Consider the following 24,595-nt stretch of genomic DNA (forward strand, 5'->3'; position numbering starts at 1 on the left):
TTAAATCTTATCTTCAAGTTTGTGAGTACCCCGTATGTTTTTAAATAATTTTAGAACACCTAAGTAGGTTCAAATTAAACTTGATACAGATTTTTCTCATTCACAGTGACGGTAATCACTTTTCTCAGGTACTATACATTTTTAACCGATATCCAAAGATTTATCTTTTTTAGAAAGCTATAAAAAGTTTTATATAAAAAATTCTTGGAGCCCTATAATTTCTTAAAACAAAACAGTTCAGTTACCCTTGGGTATGGCGTATACTTTACTAGACCTAATACGCTTTGGAAGTTACCGAATCTGCTTCGATGGAGCTTTTCTCTGACCTTTCGATAGTTCTTCTGATAAAATGTTACGTGACAGTGAACTGGTACCTCAACCGTAGGATACGATTGAGGCAATATGTGATAAAATCTTCGGATGAAGGGCTCTGCAGAGAGTCCTTGGAACTGTGCCTAATATATATTACCTCATGCGATAAGTTGTAGTAACTGAATATATCACTTTTTTCAGTTGAAAGTTTAAAAGTTGTAACACGAAAATATGTTTGTAAATTGAATTTTAGAAGAACGTTATGAGAATCTTTATTAAAACCGCTAAATATGATTTTTCTTTGTTAAATATTTCTGTCGTGATTTCACATAAAATTGTAAATTCTTTCATATTAACTGACATTTTATTATAATGTGCGAAATGTCTTCAATTCTTCAAGTGACAAGCTTGATTGAATTTTGAATTTAACAATTGATTGGCAATAAAAATTTGCAAGGCAATGAGGCAAAAAAACGATGAGAAAGTTAAAGTGACTGATGTATAAAATAATAGATTGAATAGTCTTGTATCTAAACTTCTAACGTCTAATGATATTTAGGAAAATCAATAAAGAAATTATGTTTTTTTAGAACCTTGTATTTTTATTTTATTTTAGAGATGTTAGGTTAATTAAGTATATATATTTTTTTGCCTAGAAATTGCACAGAAAATAGTTATCAGCAATATCAGTACAGTAGTCAAAGAATTATACCAAAAGTCTCTTGTGCTTCGATATTCTAGTGTGGATAACCTTGTAGCAATCGAGTATTATTCTGGTTTGATTACAATAAAGCATAATCGTGCAATTGATATATGGTGAATGTTGACACACTGCTACTATCGCAGAAACATTGTACGCGCATCATTTTGCACTTTACCTGAGCGACACTTGACATTTTATCTTCTCTCGAGTGCAGTGGTTCTCAATATGTTAGCGTTATTTTCTGGGTAAGATCAACATTTACGTTTTTATTTTTTTTACGTTATGTGAATAATATAGCAACTTATAGTTGTCAATAAAAAATAATTTGCAAGTTTGCAATCACTAAAATATGTCTATTATTTTGGATTTCAATATAGTTACTGAGTTTTGTTTTTCCATTTGCTGAATTCTAATATAAATACCAGTTTCTAGTTAATTATATCCGTCCTTATTTCTTGAATATACTTTTATTTTGCATTTGAGAATTAATTTCCAGTCTCTTGAATAATAAACTGTACTTTGTGTTTACTTTCTTCAAAAATTATTATGTATCCGTAAATCAAGTAATCGGTCAGTCGGAACTTTTCTAAAAATATAGGGTTCCATGTTTGCTAAGTTTGGTAGATAGTTATGTAAACAGTTTACTGTAGAAAAACATAAATGCCTTTTCTTTTTAACGGTACATAATTTAAAAACAATTTAAAACAAAGCTCAATCATTAGTAGTTTTCAAAAGAAATTAAATCACATAATTTTGGCAATACACTTGTTGCCTCTAATTAAATGCAGGCTTTGCGAAATAAATAGCATATTTTGTATCCATCCAAAGCTTCGTTTTAATAATACAGTCTGTTAAACGTAAACAACATTCTTTTTGTTGCAATTGTTTCAAAAAATTATAATGGAGTTATTCAGATTCAATCGATCTTTAGTCTAGACATTATTATTTTAACATTTACATTTGCAACGCATTGAACTGTGTTACAGTGGCTTGAGATTAAGTGTGTAAGACGTTCTAAGACCATTTTCAAGAGAGCTGTAGGGTCAGTGGGTAAGCGTACTCATCGCGTATATTTTTTACTATAACAAAAATATATTTGTGGATAGAAGTCATTAGTTTGATAAAATCATACTTAAACTAAAATATTAAAGACAGATCTAACGCAACACAAATTTGTTTACAATTTTTATAGCTGGACTCTGTTATAGGAAATAAAATTTCTGAATCTAGTAGACTATGCAGGGCAATAAACTTCCGGCTATAAAAATTATCCAAATGGGGGTCTCTCAATAGAACAGCCTGTATATAGCCCTGCTTTTGTGCTTATATGGGCAATTTTATATCTTTCCAAGATGAATTCGCTTTTTTCCCGATGTCGAGCGAAGTCGTAGTTAATGATGCTTGAGACATTGCTCTGGGTAATATTCGTTTTAAGGTATCGATCTAACTGCGCTTGCATTAAGTTGCAAGCATCATTATCTATATTGAGAAAGAAATATGTCTTGTACGACATATATTACACTTTTTATTACACCACACTACAGATTGGATCCATGAGGACAATGTTGATGAATTTCTTTCAGTCGCTGTGTCATTTATCAAACTATTACCGCTAGTTACCGGAATGTTCCAGCCCAATTTAAAGCGTCTACGTTTAAGAATAAGAAGAGGAAGAAGAAATGGCCGGGAAGAGGAGATTAAGAAGAAGAGATCTGTAATGTGGCTGCTTATTCGGGTTCAAGTTGTTCATTGAAGAACGGCAGGAAGAAATAAAATTCCTAGTTTTTATAGTATAGTATAGTATTGCTTTATGTTTGTTTTGTTTATGACTTTTTCAAAATTCAAACTTAACATCTTTAAAACCAAAGTAGGGAGCTATGACTATATATTTTGATTTCAATCAGTTACAACTGAATTTTCCAAAAAGGTTTTTCTTTTATTCTGTTTTCAATCAATACTTTTTCTCGTTTCAGCTGCATTTTCCAAGAAGGTTTTTCATTTAATTCTGGCCTACTTCTAATCTGTTTTATAATACAATTTTTAGATCAAAAGTTAATAAATCTTTTGGTGTTATGACATCTGGTATATCGAAAAAAGTAATTAAATTAATCATGATCGACATTCTGTTCGGGATTGTTCTATTATTGACGCGATACGAGATGATAAAGCAATATAAACGGCTGTTGTGGAAATGAAGCCTATACCCGAAACATTTTTTTTTTCTTCAGCTTCTCTGACAAAAACCTACCTACCTAATAATCGTTCACTTTCGTGGAGCGTAATATGAGAAATATTCGTTTCATACATTTCTTTTTTTATATAGGGTTTTCGAACGCTTTATTAAAAAATTGTGTAATGATATTTAGAGAAACAATTTAATTTTTTATAGTGATAGGTAAATTTTCTATTATTATTAGTTTTTTTTGTATTTTTTCTGTATCTTAAAATGAATTGAAGTTAGATCGAAAGAAAAAAATTTAAAACTAATGAAAAATCTTCCGTTCTTGCTTCTAAACAGGTCATCACTTTCAACAAAGGTTAACTAGAAATTCAACCACGTTAAATAATTTAAATAATGTCTCAAAAAGCAGAACTCTTTTAAAAACTTTGAAACTTAAGAACATCAAATCCAATGTCACCAACATTTGGTTTCTTGATATACTGCAACTTTTATCTGAATTTTTTCCTTAAAAATCATTGGAGGGTTCGGGTCTCTTTGATACACCTTGTATATTAAACCATTATGTAAAACACAACATTTTTAGAAAAAAAAAATTTAACGACAATGCCAAAAATTATGTTTATATATTTCTAACATTTGTGAGTGGAACTAATTTTATTATTTTAATTAAACTCCTCCTAAGCTTCTTTATTTTTCCTTTACTTTAAAGTATTTGGTACACGTACATAATTTCATTTGGTGAGAATTTTTAGAATTAATTTCAATTATATTAATAGCTTTAAAGTAAAGTAAAACAGTTCCAAATATTTCCGACGTTGAATGTTGTTAACTATATATTTTTTTTCAGTCACGTGGTGGTATTCGCAACTATTAAATTGTTATATAGTTTCTAATACGTAAGACGTACGTATACAGCGTATGCGTATGCGTTGTCATTTAAAAAAAAATATGTCATCGCTGCTGTAAATGGATTATCGAAAAAAAATTTTTTTCCACATAACAAGGTGCCCTGGATCAAATAAAAATCGACGGAACTCACCGTTTTTCGAAAAAAATGGTTTAATGAAAATATGAATTTTATGCAGAACTTTTTTACCACGCTGTATATATTTTTCAGTAGTAGCAAGAATAGAGTCTAGTCTGTATTGTACCTTTAAAGTGTTCAGTTATACATACATGTATTCAATATTCAAAAGCGGAATATTTCAATTTCTACGATTCCAATCCGAGTTTCCAGTTTTGCTGCAAAAACTGTTTTTTTCTATGCTACTGCTATTCAAGATTTACGCTGCTTTCTGAAGTTTAATGAAAATTTCAGACGGAATTTTAGATACCTGTCTATATTAACCCGAAAAGTGAAGATTTAAGTTAAAACTTTCGTATTCCTATTAATCAACACGCCTAAAGTTTGAGAGTGGTAGTAAATTCATAGATTTTAATGTCTTTAACCTATTAAATTTTCATTTCAGCAGGCGGCGTTGAAAGTTTTTCGTCTCCGGGAAATTCTACGACAAAAATAACAGCTGAATTAATTAAAATCTAAAAATATGTACATATTACAAAAAAACTATACTAAAAGTATAGGTGTTAAATATGTTAGTTTTGGTGAAAAAAAGTTCTAAAGTTAAAATCACTAAAAATGGAAACTATACAGGGTGATTCACAACTTATCCAAAGAAATTTGGGAATAGATGCGTCATGAGAAATGGAGTCACTATCGTAAAAAAATTTTTTATAAAGTTTCCGAGAAAACAATTATTGAATGGTACTTTCAAGCATTACATCGCTGAACAACTGTAGTCTCTAGCATCATTCGCAATACGTGTGGAGAGCCACGTGGCCCCAGCGACTCCGAATACTTCAATTCTACAATCGCCGTTGCGATAGTGTTTATCATAGTTTTTTAGTAGGAGTTGACATCGTTTTAATTAATGGTGAAGTAAGGCAATATTTGTGTTAGTACCTACGTAGAAACTGAGTAAGATTTTTTTCTATTTAAATAAATAAGTAAATACTTAAATAAATAAAATTCTTTAGCAACAGACCCTTTATCGAATACGCACGTAGCTCTGAATTCAGATTCGTTTGAACTGTGGACGATTTTTAATTAGTGACAAATCCCTCGGAAGCAATTTAACAAATTTGAACTAGATTGCTGCTAATAGTTGGTGTCAGTATAATTACTTTAATTTGCTTTAAGTCTTGTTAAAATGTTGTTTTGTCGTTATGTCGCCCATGATTCTTGCAAGCTTGGCCGAACCCTTAAACTTTTCGCCACAGTTCTAAATCAGACGATTAGAACACTACCTTTTGGTTCGTTGAACACACATAAATTGGCCTCAGAGCGAGAATAAATGTCTGGGCAGTTTTTTCTAGTATAGAACGAGGCGAGTTGCAGAAGCTCGTAAATAACACAATAAAAAATGTACAATCAGATTTGCGTCTATTAATCGAAATTTTATAAACAATATACGCCGTCTGGTACGGAACGTGTACGAAATAATCAACTATGGAAGTTGAAATCGTGGTGGCCAATAACTGTTGGTGCTGGTTTGCAATTGAAAGTAAACTGGGTAGACGATCGAACGCATAGCTCGGTGATTCCGCAGATTTTGTCTTAGTGGACCTCGCTGACTGGATTCGAAACATTGCTGAAAATAGTCTAGCCGTCAGTGCTACTAGGGACCTATGTATTTTCGACAGCTATTGCCAACTCAAATTGTACAAACTTTTTTTTAATCGTAACTATTCACATAACAGAATTATTCATAGAACTTTTAATAGCAAACGCGTTTCGCTTCATTTCATTGCTTCATCGTGCGGTTTACCTCGTCACCAATGAAGTGACGTCACGCGCGAAACCACGAGGCTTTATAATAATCTAAGTGCCGATGTCTGCGCTTACTCCACAAACGGGACATCATTATAGCAGTCATTTGTTTTTCAGTGTTGCAGAGATCGTGCAGCTCGTCCAACATCCAGGAGGCCGTGGTGTTAAACAACAAATCATCGTCCCCCAGTTCAGAGAACGGCGTGGCGTCACTGAGACAGCACCGGCTGACCCCACCTTGCAGCGCAAAAATTATGACGACGGTGACAAAAAACAACAAGCGCCACAGGAAAGCCGGAGACAAAGCGGAAACCGTGAAAATGTGGCTGATGAAAGGCTTCGTGAAGGTAAGAAAAACTAGATAAGCGCTGCTCTAGGAGAGACCGGAGATGCGGGCATAGTTTTGCACTCTGTCGTCTAATTTGTGGCTGTGTATATCAAACGGAATTATGCCCTGGCGGTTTTTAGATTTGTGCCTCTTGTTGTGGCAATTTTTGCTTAGGAGGATAGTGAAGAAATAGCGTTTTAAATACTGTTCTTGAAATTATTAAAAAATATAAAACATTTTTTACTTATTTACCAAAATAGGCAATTTAAGAATAACGTACAATTCCTAAATACAGTAACGATAGATTGATCTAGTTATTTATGAATTTTGAAAACCCTTCATGTTTGGCCAAAAAAAAGAAAATATTTTTTTTATTATTTATATCCAATAACTAATTCCACCCCAAACGGAACCGCCCCCCTCCTTCTTAGTCAGGATCAAGGTCAATTAGAGGTCAGATTGAGAAAAAGTACATTAAATCAAAGTATCTAGTAGTTTAGGTTTTTTTGGGTCGCTGAGTGCAAATCGGAGGTTAGTTTGTCTATATCAGGCCATTTTAAGGTTGTTTCAAGGTCATCTCAAAGTCAAATTGAGAAAAAGCCGAGCAATCAAGTCCAACCACATATTGTACAGGGTTTTGGCGTCGCTGGGTTAAAATCCGAGGTTAGTTTGACTGTATCAGGTCATTTAAAAGTCGTCTCAAGGTCATTTCAAGGTCAAATTGAAAAACAAGCAATTAAGCGCATGTTAGATAGCGCCTGATTTGCACTCAGCGACCCAAAAAAACCTAAACTCCCAGATACTTTGATTTAATGACCTTTTTCTCAATCTGACCTCTAACTGACCTTGATCCTGATTAGGATTCTTTCTTAAATATTGGCAAAATTAATTTTAACTCCCTGTATACTGAAAACAAACAACAATAGCTGCAGAATTAATAGAACATCATTCATAGAAAAAGACTTTAACTCTCAAAATTAATTAATCGAATAATTTTTTCATTTTATTGGAAATCGAGACCTTGTGTTATATCTACTTAAACTGCTATTCATTTGTTTTCTGCTTATCTCTTATGCCTCAATAAACTGCATAATATACCTTTCGGTACCGTACCTGCATAAAAATCCTTAGTTAATTAAAAAAGATGTTCGTTCTTTTTACAATGCCTAGTAACACGATGCTTTTTGCGATACCCTCCTCTTATAAACAGAAAAAAATGAGAGGTCGTAAACGTAATACCACTTAGATTAACTGACATAAAATATGATGAACAAAACAGAAACGTGATACGTTCAGAAAGCTAATAATCTTGCAGAATATTAGGTACAGGGTGTTTTGGAAAAAATGTACCATAAATTCAAGTGATTCCTTCTTATAAACTTATATAAAGTATCCGAATATGGTATACGGCGAATGTAGACAAAATGCTGCATGCTATTTCGCCAATTCGTCATAGAAAATCTTGAAAAAGGACAACTTGGTACATTGTGCTGGACTGAATATTTCAAAAAAAGTAGACCGCTTCTAACTGATGAAATCGTACCACATGAGGAAAAAGTTTAATGGAAACACAGTTAAAAAATAATTGGCTTTGCGGGTGCGGTAAAAGGCAAGCACTTTTTGCGTTTCATTTGTTTTGCTTGGATGCGATGTTACGCACACGAACATCGGCTGACGGATCTGGTTCGCGTATGGGGGAAATTAAATCTCAAAAAAATTGAAAGTACACAAAAACTTGCAGACTTTTTTGTGTTATTAATAAAACTGAACTCGGCTTGTGGGCAAACAATGGCGTTGTAAAATGAATAAGTCGTTTAAACGGATTATGTATTAACGTTTTGGTTTTTTAAATAATACAAAGGAATTTCGGATATATGTCTGTAAAATGTATATTGTATTTAACATGAAACGGTGGGTGCGGATTTAATAAATGGAAATATAAATGTTATGGAAGAAATTTATGTGAAGTACAGAAGAGGACACTTATTATACTAATCGTTTCAATCAGTTTGTAATCCAAATAATCCATTTTATAGAAAATCTGCGTTAAAATGGAGGAAACTCTGCACAAACTATTATAAATTATTAGAAACGAATAGAAATCATATTAAATGTTGAAAATGACCATCTCCAACCCAATAGTTACAGTAGAAGGGCTTTTTTTGTCCCCAAGGTCGAATTCTTGAATATAAAAGACATATTTCGGGACCTGTAATAAAAATAATCATTTTCATTCAGTATAAGTCATTTATTTCTGTTATGTTTCATCCATTTCAATATTTACTAAGTTTTTTACGTAATATCTTGTATCCCTGCCGATTGATTCAATATCTTCTTTATTGAAGTGTACTTTTTACGCCAATATAAAATGACAGGGCTAAAAAGAACCCCGAAATTGTCGCAGACACGTGTAACATAAGAAAGGGGCAGAAGAAAAACGAGGTTTAAAATTAGATGAAAAAAATATTTGGTATTATGGAGAACTTTTTTTTATTATTAAAATATTACATTTCAATAACTCTGTTTGATATTGTGTTAAACATGTCACAGAAACACAAATTCATCATATCGTGTACAAGGAACAGTAGAATTATCAACGGGGAAGGGGTACAAACAATCTGAAATTTGAGGTCGAAGTTGAAATTAAAGGGGATTACTCCCTTAAACGAATTTGCAATAAGGGTTCTTGTCGGGATTCATAGGATAAAGTTTCAGAAGCAAATTGCATATGCAAATTGAAACCTGAAAGTTAAAGATGCAAAAGAAGCTTGTGGAAACTTAACAAGTTGTATGAAAAGTTCAACAGGAAATGTGTAATGGGAAACTGCGCTCATAACTGACAAAGAAAATAAGAATTTTGCCGGTTTTCCAGTTATAAACTCACTTATTTAAAAACACCCCCCCAAGTTTCAAATATCTAAAGAGAAATATGGAACTTTAATTCCAGTCCAATAAGTATTGAGTCAACAGCATATTGATGAAAAAGTGTATTTCGATTTCATGTGTCCACTGAAAATACTCTTCACAAGAATCTCCGCTCGTTTTGTAAAATATCTTCCAGAAAGGTCTCTTACTTTGCTGATGTATTGTATGTGAGTATAAATAGAAAAATATTCTGTTGTGACAGAAAAATATTTTAAAGTAAAATCGTTTTTACCAGACAAGCGTAGTCTTTTTGAATTGGTAACTCATAACAACCTTGTTCCTGATTTGCTGAAAGTATCAAAGTATTTATTTGCAATATTCGTATGAATTTCTCGGATATTATCTTCATTTGGCGAAATTATTTGCGGAATCACGTACTTCACGGATTATATGGGGTGAAGAAAATTGAATTCGTAACAAACTTCGCATGGCGCGAGGACATATGAAAGCAAACGACGTCTTAGGCTCTCGACTTCTCATTATGAACAGCTAGCAGTTGATACTCGCCCACTTATATTATACTCGCGTAAAGTTTGCTAAGTGGAGACAATATAGTGCTAATTGTTCCCTTCCTATGTAATAATTGCCCACGTATTTAACACAATAAGTTAATTAGAGGGTTCAGATCGAGAGAGAGAGGGAGGGAAAGAGAGAGAGAGATAAATATTGTTACAAACTCAATAGCCTTTCAGTAAAAATATCAGAATATTTATATATATCACTGACAATATAACTTCGCTCCAGTCCGCTACTGAAATAGGCCAGTAGTTTTAAATTTGCCGATAGAGTACACCAATTTTAGGAAGAATCAAATGCAGTGACCCGCATTCCTACGCGTATTCTAGCAATATATAAACAACACTTTGGCAATGTTGTCACGTGTACTTAGGATTTATTTTGTACGCTTTTCCTGTCTTTTTTTTGTTACTGTATTTACTTAAATGTATGATGTAGGTATAAAAACGTTTTAAAGAATCAACGAACACATATATAGTTTCATATGACATTCTGCAGCTTATATACGCACTGGTTGAAATTCAATATAAGCCTTTCGTTTAGTTTGACCTTGAAAAGACCTTTACCTGACCTCCAGGAGACCTTAGATAACTAAGCTACCCCCGAATTCAGGTTCAGCGATCCCAAAAGCATTGTACCTACTGGTCAAAATCTATTACATGCCTCAGTTTTTGAATCCATCAACTTCAAAGTTCGTGAAGCTTGCGCAGACTTACAGCCAAAATCACATACTTCCTCCTCCTCTACATCTCTTAAACTATTCTGTTCTCTGAATATGTAAACTCATAAAATTGAAAAGCTTCTGTAAGATTCTCAAAACCATTGTAGCAATATTTCCACTTTAATCTTCCCGTGTAGTATTGCAAAGTGAAATTACATTAAAATATAACCAACACCAGGTAGAGACGGGGTCACTTTAATTATTAGGAAGTACAAGAACATCCCCGGCACCTATAAATTCATTAGTTACTGATACACCCTCGTGAATGAATTCGTGTTCGGCAAAAAAGGAAATGTATTCATGAATAAAACAGGAAGTTGGTGTGGCGGATAAACAACCCAACACGAACGTGCACGGGAAATAAGTAAGTGACAGGTTCTCGAGTGTGGAAAAAAATATGTGTAGGCACATATCCCTATGTATACTTAGCAGAGGGTGGAAATAAAAATCTTGAACGGTTTTTGATGCTTTCTTTAATGATGCTTTGTCAATTAAATGTTCTATTATTAAACATACCTCATTCTAATTTTATATCTGGATCAATAACGTATTTATTTTTGTGCTACGATCAAACTCCCTTCTTTTTTTCGTGTAAAAACTAGCCGGTATAGTATTTATATCGCGATTGTTATGCAAATGGTAATGTAATTTCTGCTCGGAATTAGTAAATTGGAAGGATGAATAGTCCCGCTCCGCTCGTATTACACGCGTAGAGAATTTTAGCGAAATTGTATTAAATTTCAAATTATCTTGAGTTGTGGCAACGACATTCTCCCATAAGCGGACTATCATAATATTTCTGAATTTATGTAGTGTCCCAATCTTTTCATATAATGTAAATGAGTCGGGTTTTATACCCAAGGGTAGTGTTACAAACGACTACATTGTGAAAAACTTGAACAAAGTTTGTGCAGATAGAACTGCGTGGTAAATATGTATGAAAATGATAAAGGATCTGCTCTATGAGCCGTCGAAAACTGCAAATATAGGGTGTTCAGTTTCTCAACAACAAATTCAAATTCGACAAATTTTCAACAATTCTTGTTTTCAATCATAACCTTTTATTCTTGTTTATTTCACAAGTCACTAGCACAGTGACACACTTTTTTGTAAGTAGGTTTCACGGGGTTTTGAGTAAGTCAACCATATTAAAAAGGGGTAGATTCTTCCTCCTATACCCAATGAGTACACGTACCCACTGTGTGTGGCTCAGTTGACTTTATAGCTACTTCAACGATGTACTCTTTGTTTTATTGGAGTTATTGGAGTACGAAATTATAAAATCAACGTTCTTTAAGCTGCCTACGCTGCAAAAAATTGATTTCCAAGTTATATGGAGGAGCTGGTAGCTTGCCTGCTTATCATTCATGTAGGTAGCGCAAGTTTATTTTAATATAAATTTTTGGTGGTTAGACCTGTAGCGTACCGTTTGAATAATAATGGACTAGCTACTTATACCATTTTTTTACATTTGCAAATAATAATAAATCTATAGAAAAATACATCATCTGCCCAATATAAGTATTCGGAAGCTTCAGATATTATGAACTATGGAATTTATGCACATAATAGAAATATTAATGCCTCGGTAAGTACTCAGCAATCTGTGTTTAAACAATGGGATAGATAATAGGCAAGAATTTCTAATTGGTGTATAATGAATGATTTTAGATAGGAATTTTCATGAAATATTCAGTAATTAGGAGGATATATGTCAAAAGAATTTGTATCCAGTCGATATTCAATGGAAAAAATAAAAAAAAACAACATAAACAGCTTACTTTCTTAAAACCTATTCGCTGCATAAAACATGCTTTAAATAAAAGTCATAGCATTCATTGGGAAAGAACAAAAGAGTTTCTCCTCTTGTCAACTCCATCCGGGGACACACTGTATATACATTATTAATAAACTTTATTGTACTTAAATTCTCAAGTTTTTACTAAATTATTTTATTAAAAAAGTAAAAAAATCAAAAAATCTTATTTTTTGCTTTCTTTAAAATTGTTTATTAACGATTTTTTGCATAAAATTTTCCTTTTACGTTTTTTAAATAAGCCATTTCAATGAGAAATTCAATTCTCTACAAAATTTGTCCTAAGAACTATAACCGAAATTTTGCTTCGATTTCGTTCTATATTTAAAAAACTGCAAAAGTGCTTTTTTACCCCTATCTTCAATTTCAACCCTCTAATTTAATAGAACCCCACGGTTTTTCAATTTTTAATGACTTTTCGAAAAAGTCATGTGATGAAAATCCTTGAACGTCTTATTTATTTTCTTTTTTACGAGAATTAAAACTTATAAGAGTAAACGCGACAAAAATCGAAAAATTGGCTAAGTTTAAGCGGCCATATGTCAGTCAATTTTCATCCAAAAATACTTTACAACCTCTTGTTTTGAAGGAAATTTTATCTAATTTTATTTTGTATGAAGCAATCCCTATACCTTTACTCCAAAAAAAAACTAGAGGCAAAAAAGTAAAAAAATCAGAAAATGGAATTTTTTGCTTTTTATCAAATTGTTTATTAACGATTTTTTGCATAAAATTTTCCTTTTAAATTTTTTAAATAAGCTATTTCGATGGAAAATTCAATTCTCTAAATAACTTTTCCTATGAACTGTAGAGAAATTTTGCTTCGTTATCGAGCTACAATTAAAAAACTGAAAGAGGTGCATTTTCACCTTATAATTAGCATTCTGCGGTTTTTTCATCTAAAATGACCCTTTGAATGACTCATGCAATAAAACTGCTTGATATGCCTGTTTTTTTGGATATAATCAATCGCCTCTTTAGAGGGACTTTCTATTTATACTATAAAATATAGAGCGTCCTATTAAAAAAAATGTCTGTAATGTTATAGGTATGTCAAATATGGCTCGAAAAAATAGAAAATATTGCAGGAAAGTGACAATTTCTATTTACTAATTGACCTATTTCAGCGATTTTTTTAAATTTCAGCTGGAAAAAAATATGTAAAAATACACTGTATAATTGTATAATGATGATTTGAAATATTCCGTATTTTTACAATTATTTCTTTTACTTTGTAGAAATGATATGAAGACATAATTCAATTCACTGATTCCTTTCCAGCTCTCAATTTTTGTTTCTATGTCAGAGTATAAACTTTATTAAGACCATATTAAAAAAAGTACTAAGTCCCAGGTAAATAAAAAAGTAGGAAAAATACATTAATCATATTAAAGCAATTACAATTTAATTATCGTTAACGAAGAAAAGAAAAACCTCTGATACTCCTTAAACATTTTGCAGTTTACAGACTCGTTGTTCTTTCAATGTAATTAAGACAAAATAATCTTAATTAGAAATAACGAGAAAAAAGTAGCATATAACTCCTAACCGTTTATTATGTCTTAGTTAATTTTGGAGTCGTTTTCTTACAGCGTAGTTTAAATAGGACAAAGGGAAAATAATTATTACTCTTAATTTATACGGGGCGTTTTGGAAATAGCTGCCATAAATTCAGAGGCTCGTAAAATGTAAAAAATGGGGTGATTTTTTTATGGACCATGGGTCTATTGATGTTGTTTTGAGCTGATTTTTTTGCACACATTGAAATTCTGGACAACCAAGATATTGGAAAAATTAGAAGGTTTTTAGGTATGTCGCATATTAATTGTAAAATTTAATTTTACACAAATAGGTACCCTTGAAATTGTTGAAAATGGTACGTGTGAACAAAGAAATTAAACTACACCCTGTATAATTTTTTTCAATGTTGGATCATTATTTTTTTTGAGATTTAATTTTCTTTTTTTTTTCAGGTTAAAATTCCGCAGGCGAATGGTCACGACATCCAAGGCAATGGCTGCACGAGGACCACCTTCGTCCCGTCCTGCAAACTCACCGTGCCGCCTCCTGAAGCTATTTCGCCGAAAGAAGCCTGCACTGAGAACGGTACCGCAGAGCAAAAAATCGACGAGACGACGTACACCTTCAGCAGACACGGCATTCGGTCCAACTACATGGACAAAAGCATAGAAGCCAAAAAGAGGGTATGCAAAGTGAATATAACTGCCTAGCCCGGGAATGGGGCGTTTATAGATATATATTTATGTAAATTCGATAAAAAATTCACGTACAGAAGCCGGCGTACTTGTCGTTTTAGTTCTAGTTGAAGTAATACACTCTTTCTGGAAATAAAATGAATAAAAGACGAAGATATTCATACCAGTACAGCTTAGCGTGACTTTAGTACAGGATCACTTCAACTTACAGGATGTAACAATTGTTGGTGCTAAAAATAAGAAAGAATACGAAACTTTTTAATGGAACACCCTGTATACTTGTCTCGCCCTTAAATCCTCTTTTTTATTATTATAGTACACGTCTTTTTCTTTTAATAAATTTTCTTTATGAGAGGATAATTTTATGATCCTCGAGAAGTCCTAATTTGACCCTCATGTAATTCCTTCTATGGGTTGGTCCTGAAAGATAGACTGAACAAAGAACGACCCAAGAATTTATATGAAGTAAGGGAGAAAATATTGAACGAAGTTAGTTGATAACGGTGGATGATAAAAAAATTGCTTGTAATATACGTCCTTTGTCTAGAACAGGACGGAGGTACAACAGAATACCTTTTATCATAAGATTTATTACCTTAATAGTGAATATAAGGATTTGTTTAGTAAATTTAGGACCGGAAGACATATTCACGCACTGGTTCCATGGCAATCTTGACTATGTGCTTAATCGGAGATAAATCAATCTATTCTGCAAACTATCAAAGCAAATAAATTACAGGTATATATCATTGCAATCAGAAAAAAAAACCAATAAAAAATGCATTTAGAAAAAACGAAATTTGGTTATTATATCTTTGATATACAATATATAGGGTGACTCACAACTTATTCAAAAAAATTTGGGGATAAATGTGTTATGAAAAATGGGAATCAATATCGTAAAAATTTTTTTGTAAAATCCCTATAGTCTTCGAGAAAAATATTATTGAAGTTGTAATATTTTCAGCCCTTACATGGCTGGGCTACTGTAGTCTCTAGCGTTATTCGTGTTGTGCGCTCTATCTCTCTCCACGTGGTCCAGGCGATTCCGAACATTGAAATCCGATAGTGTTTACATTAGTTTTTTAAGTGCCAAAAATGGCTTACATGTACAGCAACTCGGAGTTTATTGCAATAAATGGACAATTATGGGTCACCCTGTACACGGAACATACATCCCACATTTCGTTAAAATATATATGAACATATATCTTTCTCTTGATTTAGTAGAGCTACTGCCATTCTTGTAGCATATTTCAAAGTCTTTAGCGCTTCGCATACCTTGTGACGTCCTTTTGAAGTAGAACGTGATACTCTAGGGCGAGGTTTTATTTCTCTAGAGTGAACCCAAAGCCAGTTATCCGTAACAATACTTTCTATCTGTCTTACACATATACATATATATTTTTGTCATAATTAGGATTATCTACTTCATATCCTGAATATTTTACTCAGACGTATAGGCGCCGTCCTGTGTTCAAAGAATGTTCTTTGGAGGAAAATCGAAAGTATTGCGTTGTGGTACCCTTGAACTTAAAATTTTTGGTCATAAAAATTTCACCTAACTGGCAGTCAACATGTGAAAATAAACGTGAAGGGCCAAGCACAATATTTGTTTCCCCAGTAATCTGATTTATGTGATATCGGACAGAAGGTGCTTTATCAATATAAATATCGAGATTTATTGTACTAGTCGTGGGAGAGAATACGTGTGTTTTCTCGGAATTTTAAGGTAGAAATTGAGTCGTCTCGGATTAAATTGGGAACACAAGCAATTTAAAGATATTATTAGTCTATTCATTCAGTTTCCCTCCTTCGTGTTCGGTCTTTTTTAGGATGTCATTTTGATCTGCCATAATATACTTAATATACCACGCACAACACACACACACTATTATATTTCCTACAATTTCAGCCCCCTAATATCAACAACCATGGGCATTTGGGGGTCAGGGGAGACAAGAGCGACAACCATGAAAAGCAGTGGCGGCTCGTGACATTGTGAATAGGTGAGGCCCGTGGCTTTTTTACTAGGTGGGCAAGAAAGAAAAAAAAGCACTCCGGGCAAAAATTTTTAAGTCAAATGCATCTGAAAATTTCTATTTGCAGACATCAGACACTACCCGCGTACTATGCGACGCGTACACTAACCGTGAACTGAAGTTACAAGACAAGTACAAGCAACTTTGAGCCGGCCTCAGTTCCCTCTAAATAAAATAATAAAATACCGAACTTCATGTGTGTTTCCAGCTTGCATTCGTCTACACACAAACTGTTTCTTGTAGATGTACACTTTAATTAGTTGTAGGTACATGGAAAAGAATAAAAACTTTCCTTGTTGAAAGTTGTTGCAGGATATTCATTAGAGGTGCCGGATAATTATTTACAATTACCCGGCGTCCTTGGTGTGTTTACTAGCTGGTAGTTTAATTGACATAGTGGGGCAACTTAAATTAACTGTCAGAGAACTATTTGGAGCTGTTAATCCTGATGGAATTCGGTAACGAAAATGCAGTCTAATTAACGTCTTCAGCGGCGTTTGAATTGCAAAGTACCTACCCGTTATTTGCAAGGAAATTCACAGTGTAAGGCGTCCAATCTATTTTTCTCAAGAAGGGCGGTCGTTAAAAAAGATTATTTATTCTTGTAGATTTGTTAAAAGTTTCATCGAAGCTTGCTGCAATCCTGTGTGACTTTCGATTTAATTTTGCGAACATAACTCACCGTTTATATTTTCCAGGAACGCCCTGTAGAAACGTCGGCAATGAATACAAATATAAAAGAAAATCGTGATGTTCATTGACTTCCATCACTTTAAATTCAAATTAGGACAAAATTCCTCGTCAGTTCTGACAATAAGGCAACTCTCAGGTGATATAAAACATCTAATTTCTCGATTCTGTTCGACATTCCTCCAACTTTTGTTCAACTCCATTAAGAGAGACAGATGAGGGTTGACAGGTTTTCAATTACCCACCTACCAAAAATGTCTCGGCCGAAATTTATTGAATTGTGAACCGGATTAGGCATAGACTAATCCAGAGACTCATACAAACAAAAATGATCATTACTAAGTATCACAGTAACTTGTTTGTCGATCACTAATTGTAAAAGGAAGGCAGAAGCAATACAATTTGCTAAGAACATGCAGAAACCCATGTATTCTTATAGTCCAGACGATATCTGTTTCAAAAAGTCCATATTTGGGTAAATCGTATATCCACGGAGATTTTTGCCTTTTTGGCTTTCAAATATCACTTGAAATGAAAATTTTTCTTTGCGCATAAAAAAAAACGTGGGCTTAACTTTTAGCGTATATGCGTATAGAAAAATTTTCATTTCTAGTGATATTTGAAAGCCAAAAAGTCAAAAATCTCCGTGGATATACGATTCACCCAAATCAAAACACATACTGCCTAGTCTATGGTTAAAATTAAGGTAATTTAACCTTGATATGATCCTTGAGAGCCTTGTTCAGTCCACAAATTGTCGAATCGTTACTACCATACTACATTTCAGAACAACGTATATCCCTGAAAAGGATATAATTATAATTTGACTGAAAAAAAAAATTGGTTGGTTAAATAATAAACATAATTATGCTTAAGAGAGTGCCGTATATTACTATTAGCTTTAATCCTCGTTGTCCTTTGTAGGTAATTCGCATGCTGTTCGTCATTGTAGCCGAGTTCTTCATATGCTGGGCCCCGCTGCACATCCTGAACACTTGGTATTTGTTTTACCCAGAAGACGTGTACAAATACGTCGGTTCCACGGGGATCTCGCTGGTACACTTGCTCGCTTACGTTAGCTCTTGCTGCAATCCAATTACCTACTGCTTCATGAATAGGAAATTTCGGCAGGCGTTTCTCACGGCCTTCAACTGTCGGTGAGTATGGTTTCTAATCGTCTACAAGCCTGGTAAGCCTCGCGGGGAAAGTTAAATTAGAGAAAATGTACTCAATTAGATCCAGAAGGGTTATTTGATGTAAAACATCCCTTTGAGTTAATCAGTTTTTATGAATAATGGAATAATTTGAGCGACCTATTTATATTCTTCAAATATACAGGGTGATTCACAAACGGTGACCAAAAATGAAACCTCGTATTCTTTGGTTAATTTTAAGGGGTCGTTCGTATAAAGTTTTTAAATTATTTAAAAAAAAATAATTATATTTTATCAACATCTTAATTTCTTTCAGACATACAGAGATATATGCTCCTAAGGCAAATATTTTTAAATATTGTAACGGGAAAACCCTATTATTTTTGACAAGTTATAAGGTTACACCCTAACTGTTGCTTTTTGCTTAATTCACACTACTTCAGTGCATTAATTTGGTTTGTCTTAAAATTTAGGATCTGTTGTATATCTTTTCTTATTGTTATTGATCTGCTTTGTCAGCAAAAGTTGTTATTTTCTTATCCAGGGGCGTAGCCAGGTAGAAACTTCAGGCCGGGTATACGATTTCTACCTTTTTAAAGAAAAAAGTATGCCTGTTTGAAGACGAGAACAAAAAGTATTAGCTAGTTATATCAAAATTTATCTTTCAAACGTTTTTCCAGGTATCGCGAAAATTTCGTCAAGCAGACAGACAATTCCTATCCCCATGACTACGTCTTTGTGTATCATATATTCCTGTGTCTCTGAGGCTTTCTGTCATCAATTATTGATAGAGCTTTTAAACACGTGCCACAAGTTCCCCCAGCACCTTGTCCCGATCTCGACATTACCTCGAAAGCTTTCCTTAAATGATTCTGGAGGCATATACAAGCTGTTATTGTCGCTTTGATTAATCTCTATAAATTCGGCGGTCTATATTATTTATAAATTTACGTTCGTTAATCGCACGTCTCTGTTCGACCGAAAAATATTGTATTCTTGCGGACTGAACTGACTGCGTTTGACAGTTAATTTATTTTTCCGTCAATTGTGATTAAGCGGGAGGACCGTGTGGGAATCTTTGTAGACATGTCGACGACGGTAAAATAAATAAAACAGTCGCTAAATCCGTGCATTGTGTCGGCCAAACAAATATTAAGTTCCCTTTCTTACATGTTCTCTATTAAAAAAAAATGTAGCTGAAATTTTAATTCTCCAAAGTACAATTTTTTAGCTGTAAAGAGGAATGGGATCTACTTCATGCATGGGAGTAGGTGCTTGCTTATTATTTATTTGTTAATTTGACAGGTAATTTATGATTCCTTTCTTCGTGATTACAATTTATGTAGTATGCAAATCGTACTGGTTACAGTAAATACAATCTCCAGAAAACTGTGAGGGAATATTAAGGGCTAACCAAAATTTTGCTACCAAATTGATTACTCCGTTTGCACCATGGTTTCATCATATATTTTCTATTCATTGAACCATCAGACCAGTGGCGGTTCGTGACATTGTGAAGCTTTTTTACTAGGTGGGCAAGAAACAAAAAAAAGCGCGCAGACAAACTTTTTTAAATTTTCAAGATCAAACAACTAAATGCATCTGGAAATTTTTAGTTGCATTTACAATATTATAGAAAAACTGACGTTCACGAGTATGATTTTCATTCAGATTTTATAAAAATTAATACGCAACTATTTGGATATTTTATTAATCCGCTCGCAAATAATAAATAGGAATAAATTTCATAGGAATATTCAATAATCAAGCAATTATTTTCTACTGTTGTTTTGATTTTACATAAATGTAATAGGTAATTGGAAATGTTTATATTAAGAGTTTGTTTAGTTTACTTTTTGTAATATTATATCACTGCATACACAAGTGATTGTAAATGAACAGCATTTTTTCTAATTTCTTCATAAATGTAAAGTATTTCCTTAACAAATTTAGCTACGATCCACAACTCCTGTTTAGAAGCACACTGCGTTGAAAGATATTTTTTTAATGATAAAAATTGCAAGCAGCAAAAAAGGTACCTGTAATGTTTATGTATCTAATGGGCTAAAAAAATGTTATCCTATATATCTTCTGTACGTAGGGAAAGTCTATAAAATATTATCTCAATTTTTTTCTTTGCAACACTCATCACCTATTATAACTTATGACCTATAATATAGTTCTATAGTCCTATGAAAACATTGATTTACATGGAAAATTAATGGATCAGAACCCTCATTCGAGCATATACTTCTATGAAAAGTGTTACGAAGGCCAAGGGTCACACAACATGAATTTTGGTGGGATTGAGGTTAAGCATGAAACAATTATTATTTACACGAAATTTTAATGGCGTTGGCATTAAAAAGTCTTTCTGAGGCTTCACGAAGCTTACAGCATAATAATATACTACACCTTCTTCCTGGTTAGTTGCTAATTTCAGACTGATCTTTGTAATTATCATCGACCAGAGGACTTAATTTTAAAATTGTTCAATTTTATTTTTATATTATTTTTTTATATATTCTTTATTACCTAATAGAGTAAATTGCCTTTAAACCATGTGTATAATAACGGGGCTTTCCAGACAGTTTTAATAACCCACCTTTATCACGTTTATCCCGAGTATTTTCTCGATCTTCTAGATAATAAAGGCAATATCTAAGTTATTATTAAGTTACACACAGAATGATACGTCTGTAACATATCGGTGAAGCTTTATTTCATTAAAAGTTATTTAGTTCTAACGAGGACTCCTCTTACAATCGCAAAGCTTCCTCAGTATGAGGGAAACAGTATTTAAATTGCAAAACTTTCTCTGGACGTCGATATACTGTATAAATATAGACGATATATATTTGCTTGAAATCGTTAACATGAATATCGAACTTCCATCCGAATTTAAAATCCACTTTTTATACAATTTTTTTTGTCAATAGCTACTTGAGTTTATAAGGAGGAAACACTTGAATTTAGTAAATAGTTTATTTCAACCGTCAAAGGTTTCTACAATGCCAAAACCACTGCCAGACGATGTCAAGACAACAACAATGATCGCCAAAATCGAGATATGTCAAAAGGGAGAAGCGCTAGCGAAGATTCACCTCGGGAATAGGCGAAGTCATCGAAAGATGTGATTGAACGTCGACAGTAACGTTCCCAAGAGGATCTTAAGAAGATGTATTGTTAGAGGAATCCGCAGTAATCCAACTGGTAGCTACTACTACTGCTAGCAGAACCAATGGAAAGGACGAGATGCGACAAAACATAATTTTTTAAGGTCTTATAAGTAATGGCATTGACTGGACACGCCACTTGAATTGCTCCTAATTGCTTCTACGACGGTGAAAGTGGAGACATATTTAAATACAAACTTTTGTAATTAATTTGCGGCAAGGAAACTGATGTTAAAGCAAATATTCTTGTTCTTTTTCTTAACTTGGCTTAAAGATGTCATTACCATCGGAGGTGCCTTGGGTAATAGACGACTGTCAAGGCAATGTTTCAAGTTTGGAAGTTGCGTCTAGCCCGCTGTATCAGCTGGTAACAAGGTAATGTGGGGATAGGGCTGTAAAGTTTTGGGATAACTATACAATTTTTAGGAGAAAGTGCCTCATCACGAAAACTCAACAATAAAGTCAAGTGAAATAACTTAGTATGTATTTTGTGTCAAATTGGTGTAATTCGAAATCCAGAAGCCTAGTGTGAACTGTTCTTTATTTGATTTCAATGCAAGAGAAGCTTTTGTAACTGAATTGTATGATCTTGTGCTGAAAATGAATAAGCTCCTTTATTTTAAATGTTGGTTATCTTATGTATTCCCTCTTGTCCACTAGGTTTTGAATTCCATGTGAATATTCAATGCCTTTCATGTTGACAAACCTTTTGATTTCCTGCATGACTCGCTTTTACACACAAGTCTGCGGTTATCTTTGTTCTAGGTAGTAAAACACAATAGTGTTTGGAGTTTAGATCGCTTCTTGCTCTTTGATATTTCTGGATTTGATACATTTTGACTGTTTGTTAATATAGGTCTTAAATATTCAATTTAGTTATTTAATTTATACTTACTTTACATAATAAACGATATATATTGAAATATAATATTGATTCAGGAAAACTTTTGTATTTCTAAATTCACTGAAAAAATTTATCTATATATCAAAAATGTAGTTTTAAATGAGGTAGTGTATACAGGGTAATCAGTAACATAGTAGACGGTTTTATTCTTACAATACAACAATACACCAATGGGGTTTTCTGTCAGAAACGCGGCCAAATAACAAAATTAAAAAAAGTGCATTTATACAGTGCTTTATTATGGAAGGGCGAAATTTCTATGACTTTCTTTATCGCTCTCACGTAACGACCGATGAACCATGGGGCCTTTCCGACCCTGTATATAATAGGAGACAAAATTAAAATAAATTGCGAGCTGGTTTTACAACCACTTCTTGCTTGGTATAGCTCCAAATCAACTCTTTGTAACGTTACAAATTTCTCTTACAGGAGCACATAAATATTTATACTATTACCTCTCTATTGCTATTTTATTCTATATGTATATTAAATGTCTGAGATTATGCAAACTTTTAATGGAACGTTTCGTCCCGTGGAAAAATAAAATATGTGTTATACACACTTTTGCGGAAACTGTATTTATCGAGTTTATGCTCAAACGTTACATTTCCTGTAACTATAAATGTACTGGTTTTGAAGTTTTATTACAGAATTTATAGATGCAATCCAGGATATCGCAGTGCAAACCGTGAATTGGATATTTTGTAAATCTGCTATATTTTGCCGTAAATTCAAAGGTATAATTCTAATATTCGCGCATAAATCGTAAAATATGCATTTATATCCCAACCCCACCTGCCTAGCAGCGTTCTATTCTATAATATATAAAATATTGGCGAGGAAATATAAAATGAAAGGAGAAGATTATTAGATAAAACAGGTCTGTCGAAAATTTGCTTATACTTAGGCTAGGAAAAGACCATTTCGCGACTTTTTGTTTCGTTAAGCTGAATTTATCACTATAAATGCTAAATATTATGTACAATAACAAATTAGTTCCCACATTCATAAAAATGGGGGGAAGATTGTTTACAGGGTGGTTAATTGTATAATTTTTATGTAAATTCACGTTTTTCGCTTATAACTTTTTAACTAGCCCTCGAGCGTCAAAAAATACTAATTAGATACAAAGTTATAAACAGAAGAAGTTTATTTATGACTTTTGAATTAAACATTTATAAACTGCGTTATTATTACCAGTCGTTTTGGCATCACATCCTCTCATTCCTTGTCACTGTATAATAACTCACACGAAATCTGGAATCGGTAAGTTGAATAATTTACAAGTTATGGCATTATAAACAAATTAACTAATTATTAGTCTGGACGATCCCGAGGATCTTCCACAATCGCAATGATTTTTTTCATGGTAGATTTCATAATAATACATTGAAATCTATATTTTTTTTTTAATTTCAAATTTGCAACCTGGAATTTTTTTAATTTTTAGCCCATTCCAGGTTTCGTGTGAGTTATTAGACAGTGATAAAGAATGAGAGGATGCGATACCAAAACGTTCTGGTAATAATAACGCAGTTTATAAATGTTTAATTCAAAAGTCATAAATAAACTTTTGATCTAACCAATATTTTTTGACGCTCGAGAGCTAGTTTTGTAGGTCTTTTGAAAACGAAAAAAAAAACTACTGTACTATTTTTTCGTAGAAATGAACGGAAAAAAGTTATTAGCGGAAAACTTGAATTTACGTAAAAATGATGTAATTAACCACCCTGTATACAATCTTCCCCCCATTTTTATGAAACTATGGAAACTAATATGTTATTGTACATAATATTCAGCATGTATAGTGATAAATTCAGCTTGCCGAAACAAAAAGTCGCGCCCAACTCTATATTTCTTGAACTATACTTGACTGGAACGTTTATTATCAATTGTGAATATTTGGAAACCTTCTTGAGGCTGCTAACATTTTAGACTGAATTAAGTAAACTTCCGTCTTACAACAGAATGACCTATTGTCCTGAACAATCGAACAAAACATTTGACATCCGCCTACAAGATACTCCAGGAAAACAAATTTGCATTGCCCCGATTAACTTTCCAGAAGCGAAATTTCATA

General features: G+C 33.0%; 1 protein-coding gene across 1 annotated transcript in view; it reads left to right on the forward strand.

Annotated features, from left to right (window-relative positions):
* Nucleotides 1-24,595, forward strand: part of LOC108911987 (cholecystokinin receptor type A-like) — a 63,357-nt gene that overhangs the window by 36,120 nt on the left and 2,642 nt on the right. The window contains 3 exon segments of the mRNA XM_018717083.1: nucleotides 6,145-6,374; nucleotides 14,307-14,537; nucleotides 18,206-18,447. Coding sequence (XP_018572599.1) covers nucleotides 6,145-6,374; nucleotides 14,307-14,537; nucleotides 18,206-18,447 — 703 coding nt within the window.

The sequence above is a fragment of the Anoplophora glabripennis genome, unplaced genomic scaffold (assembly GCF_000390285.2).
Source record: "Anoplophora glabripennis isolate ALB-LARVAE unplaced genomic scaffold, Agla_2.0 scaffold88, whole genome shotgun sequence".
Lineage (NCBI taxonomy): Eukaryota > Metazoa > Arthropoda > Insecta > Coleoptera > Cerambycidae > Anoplophora > Anoplophora glabripennis.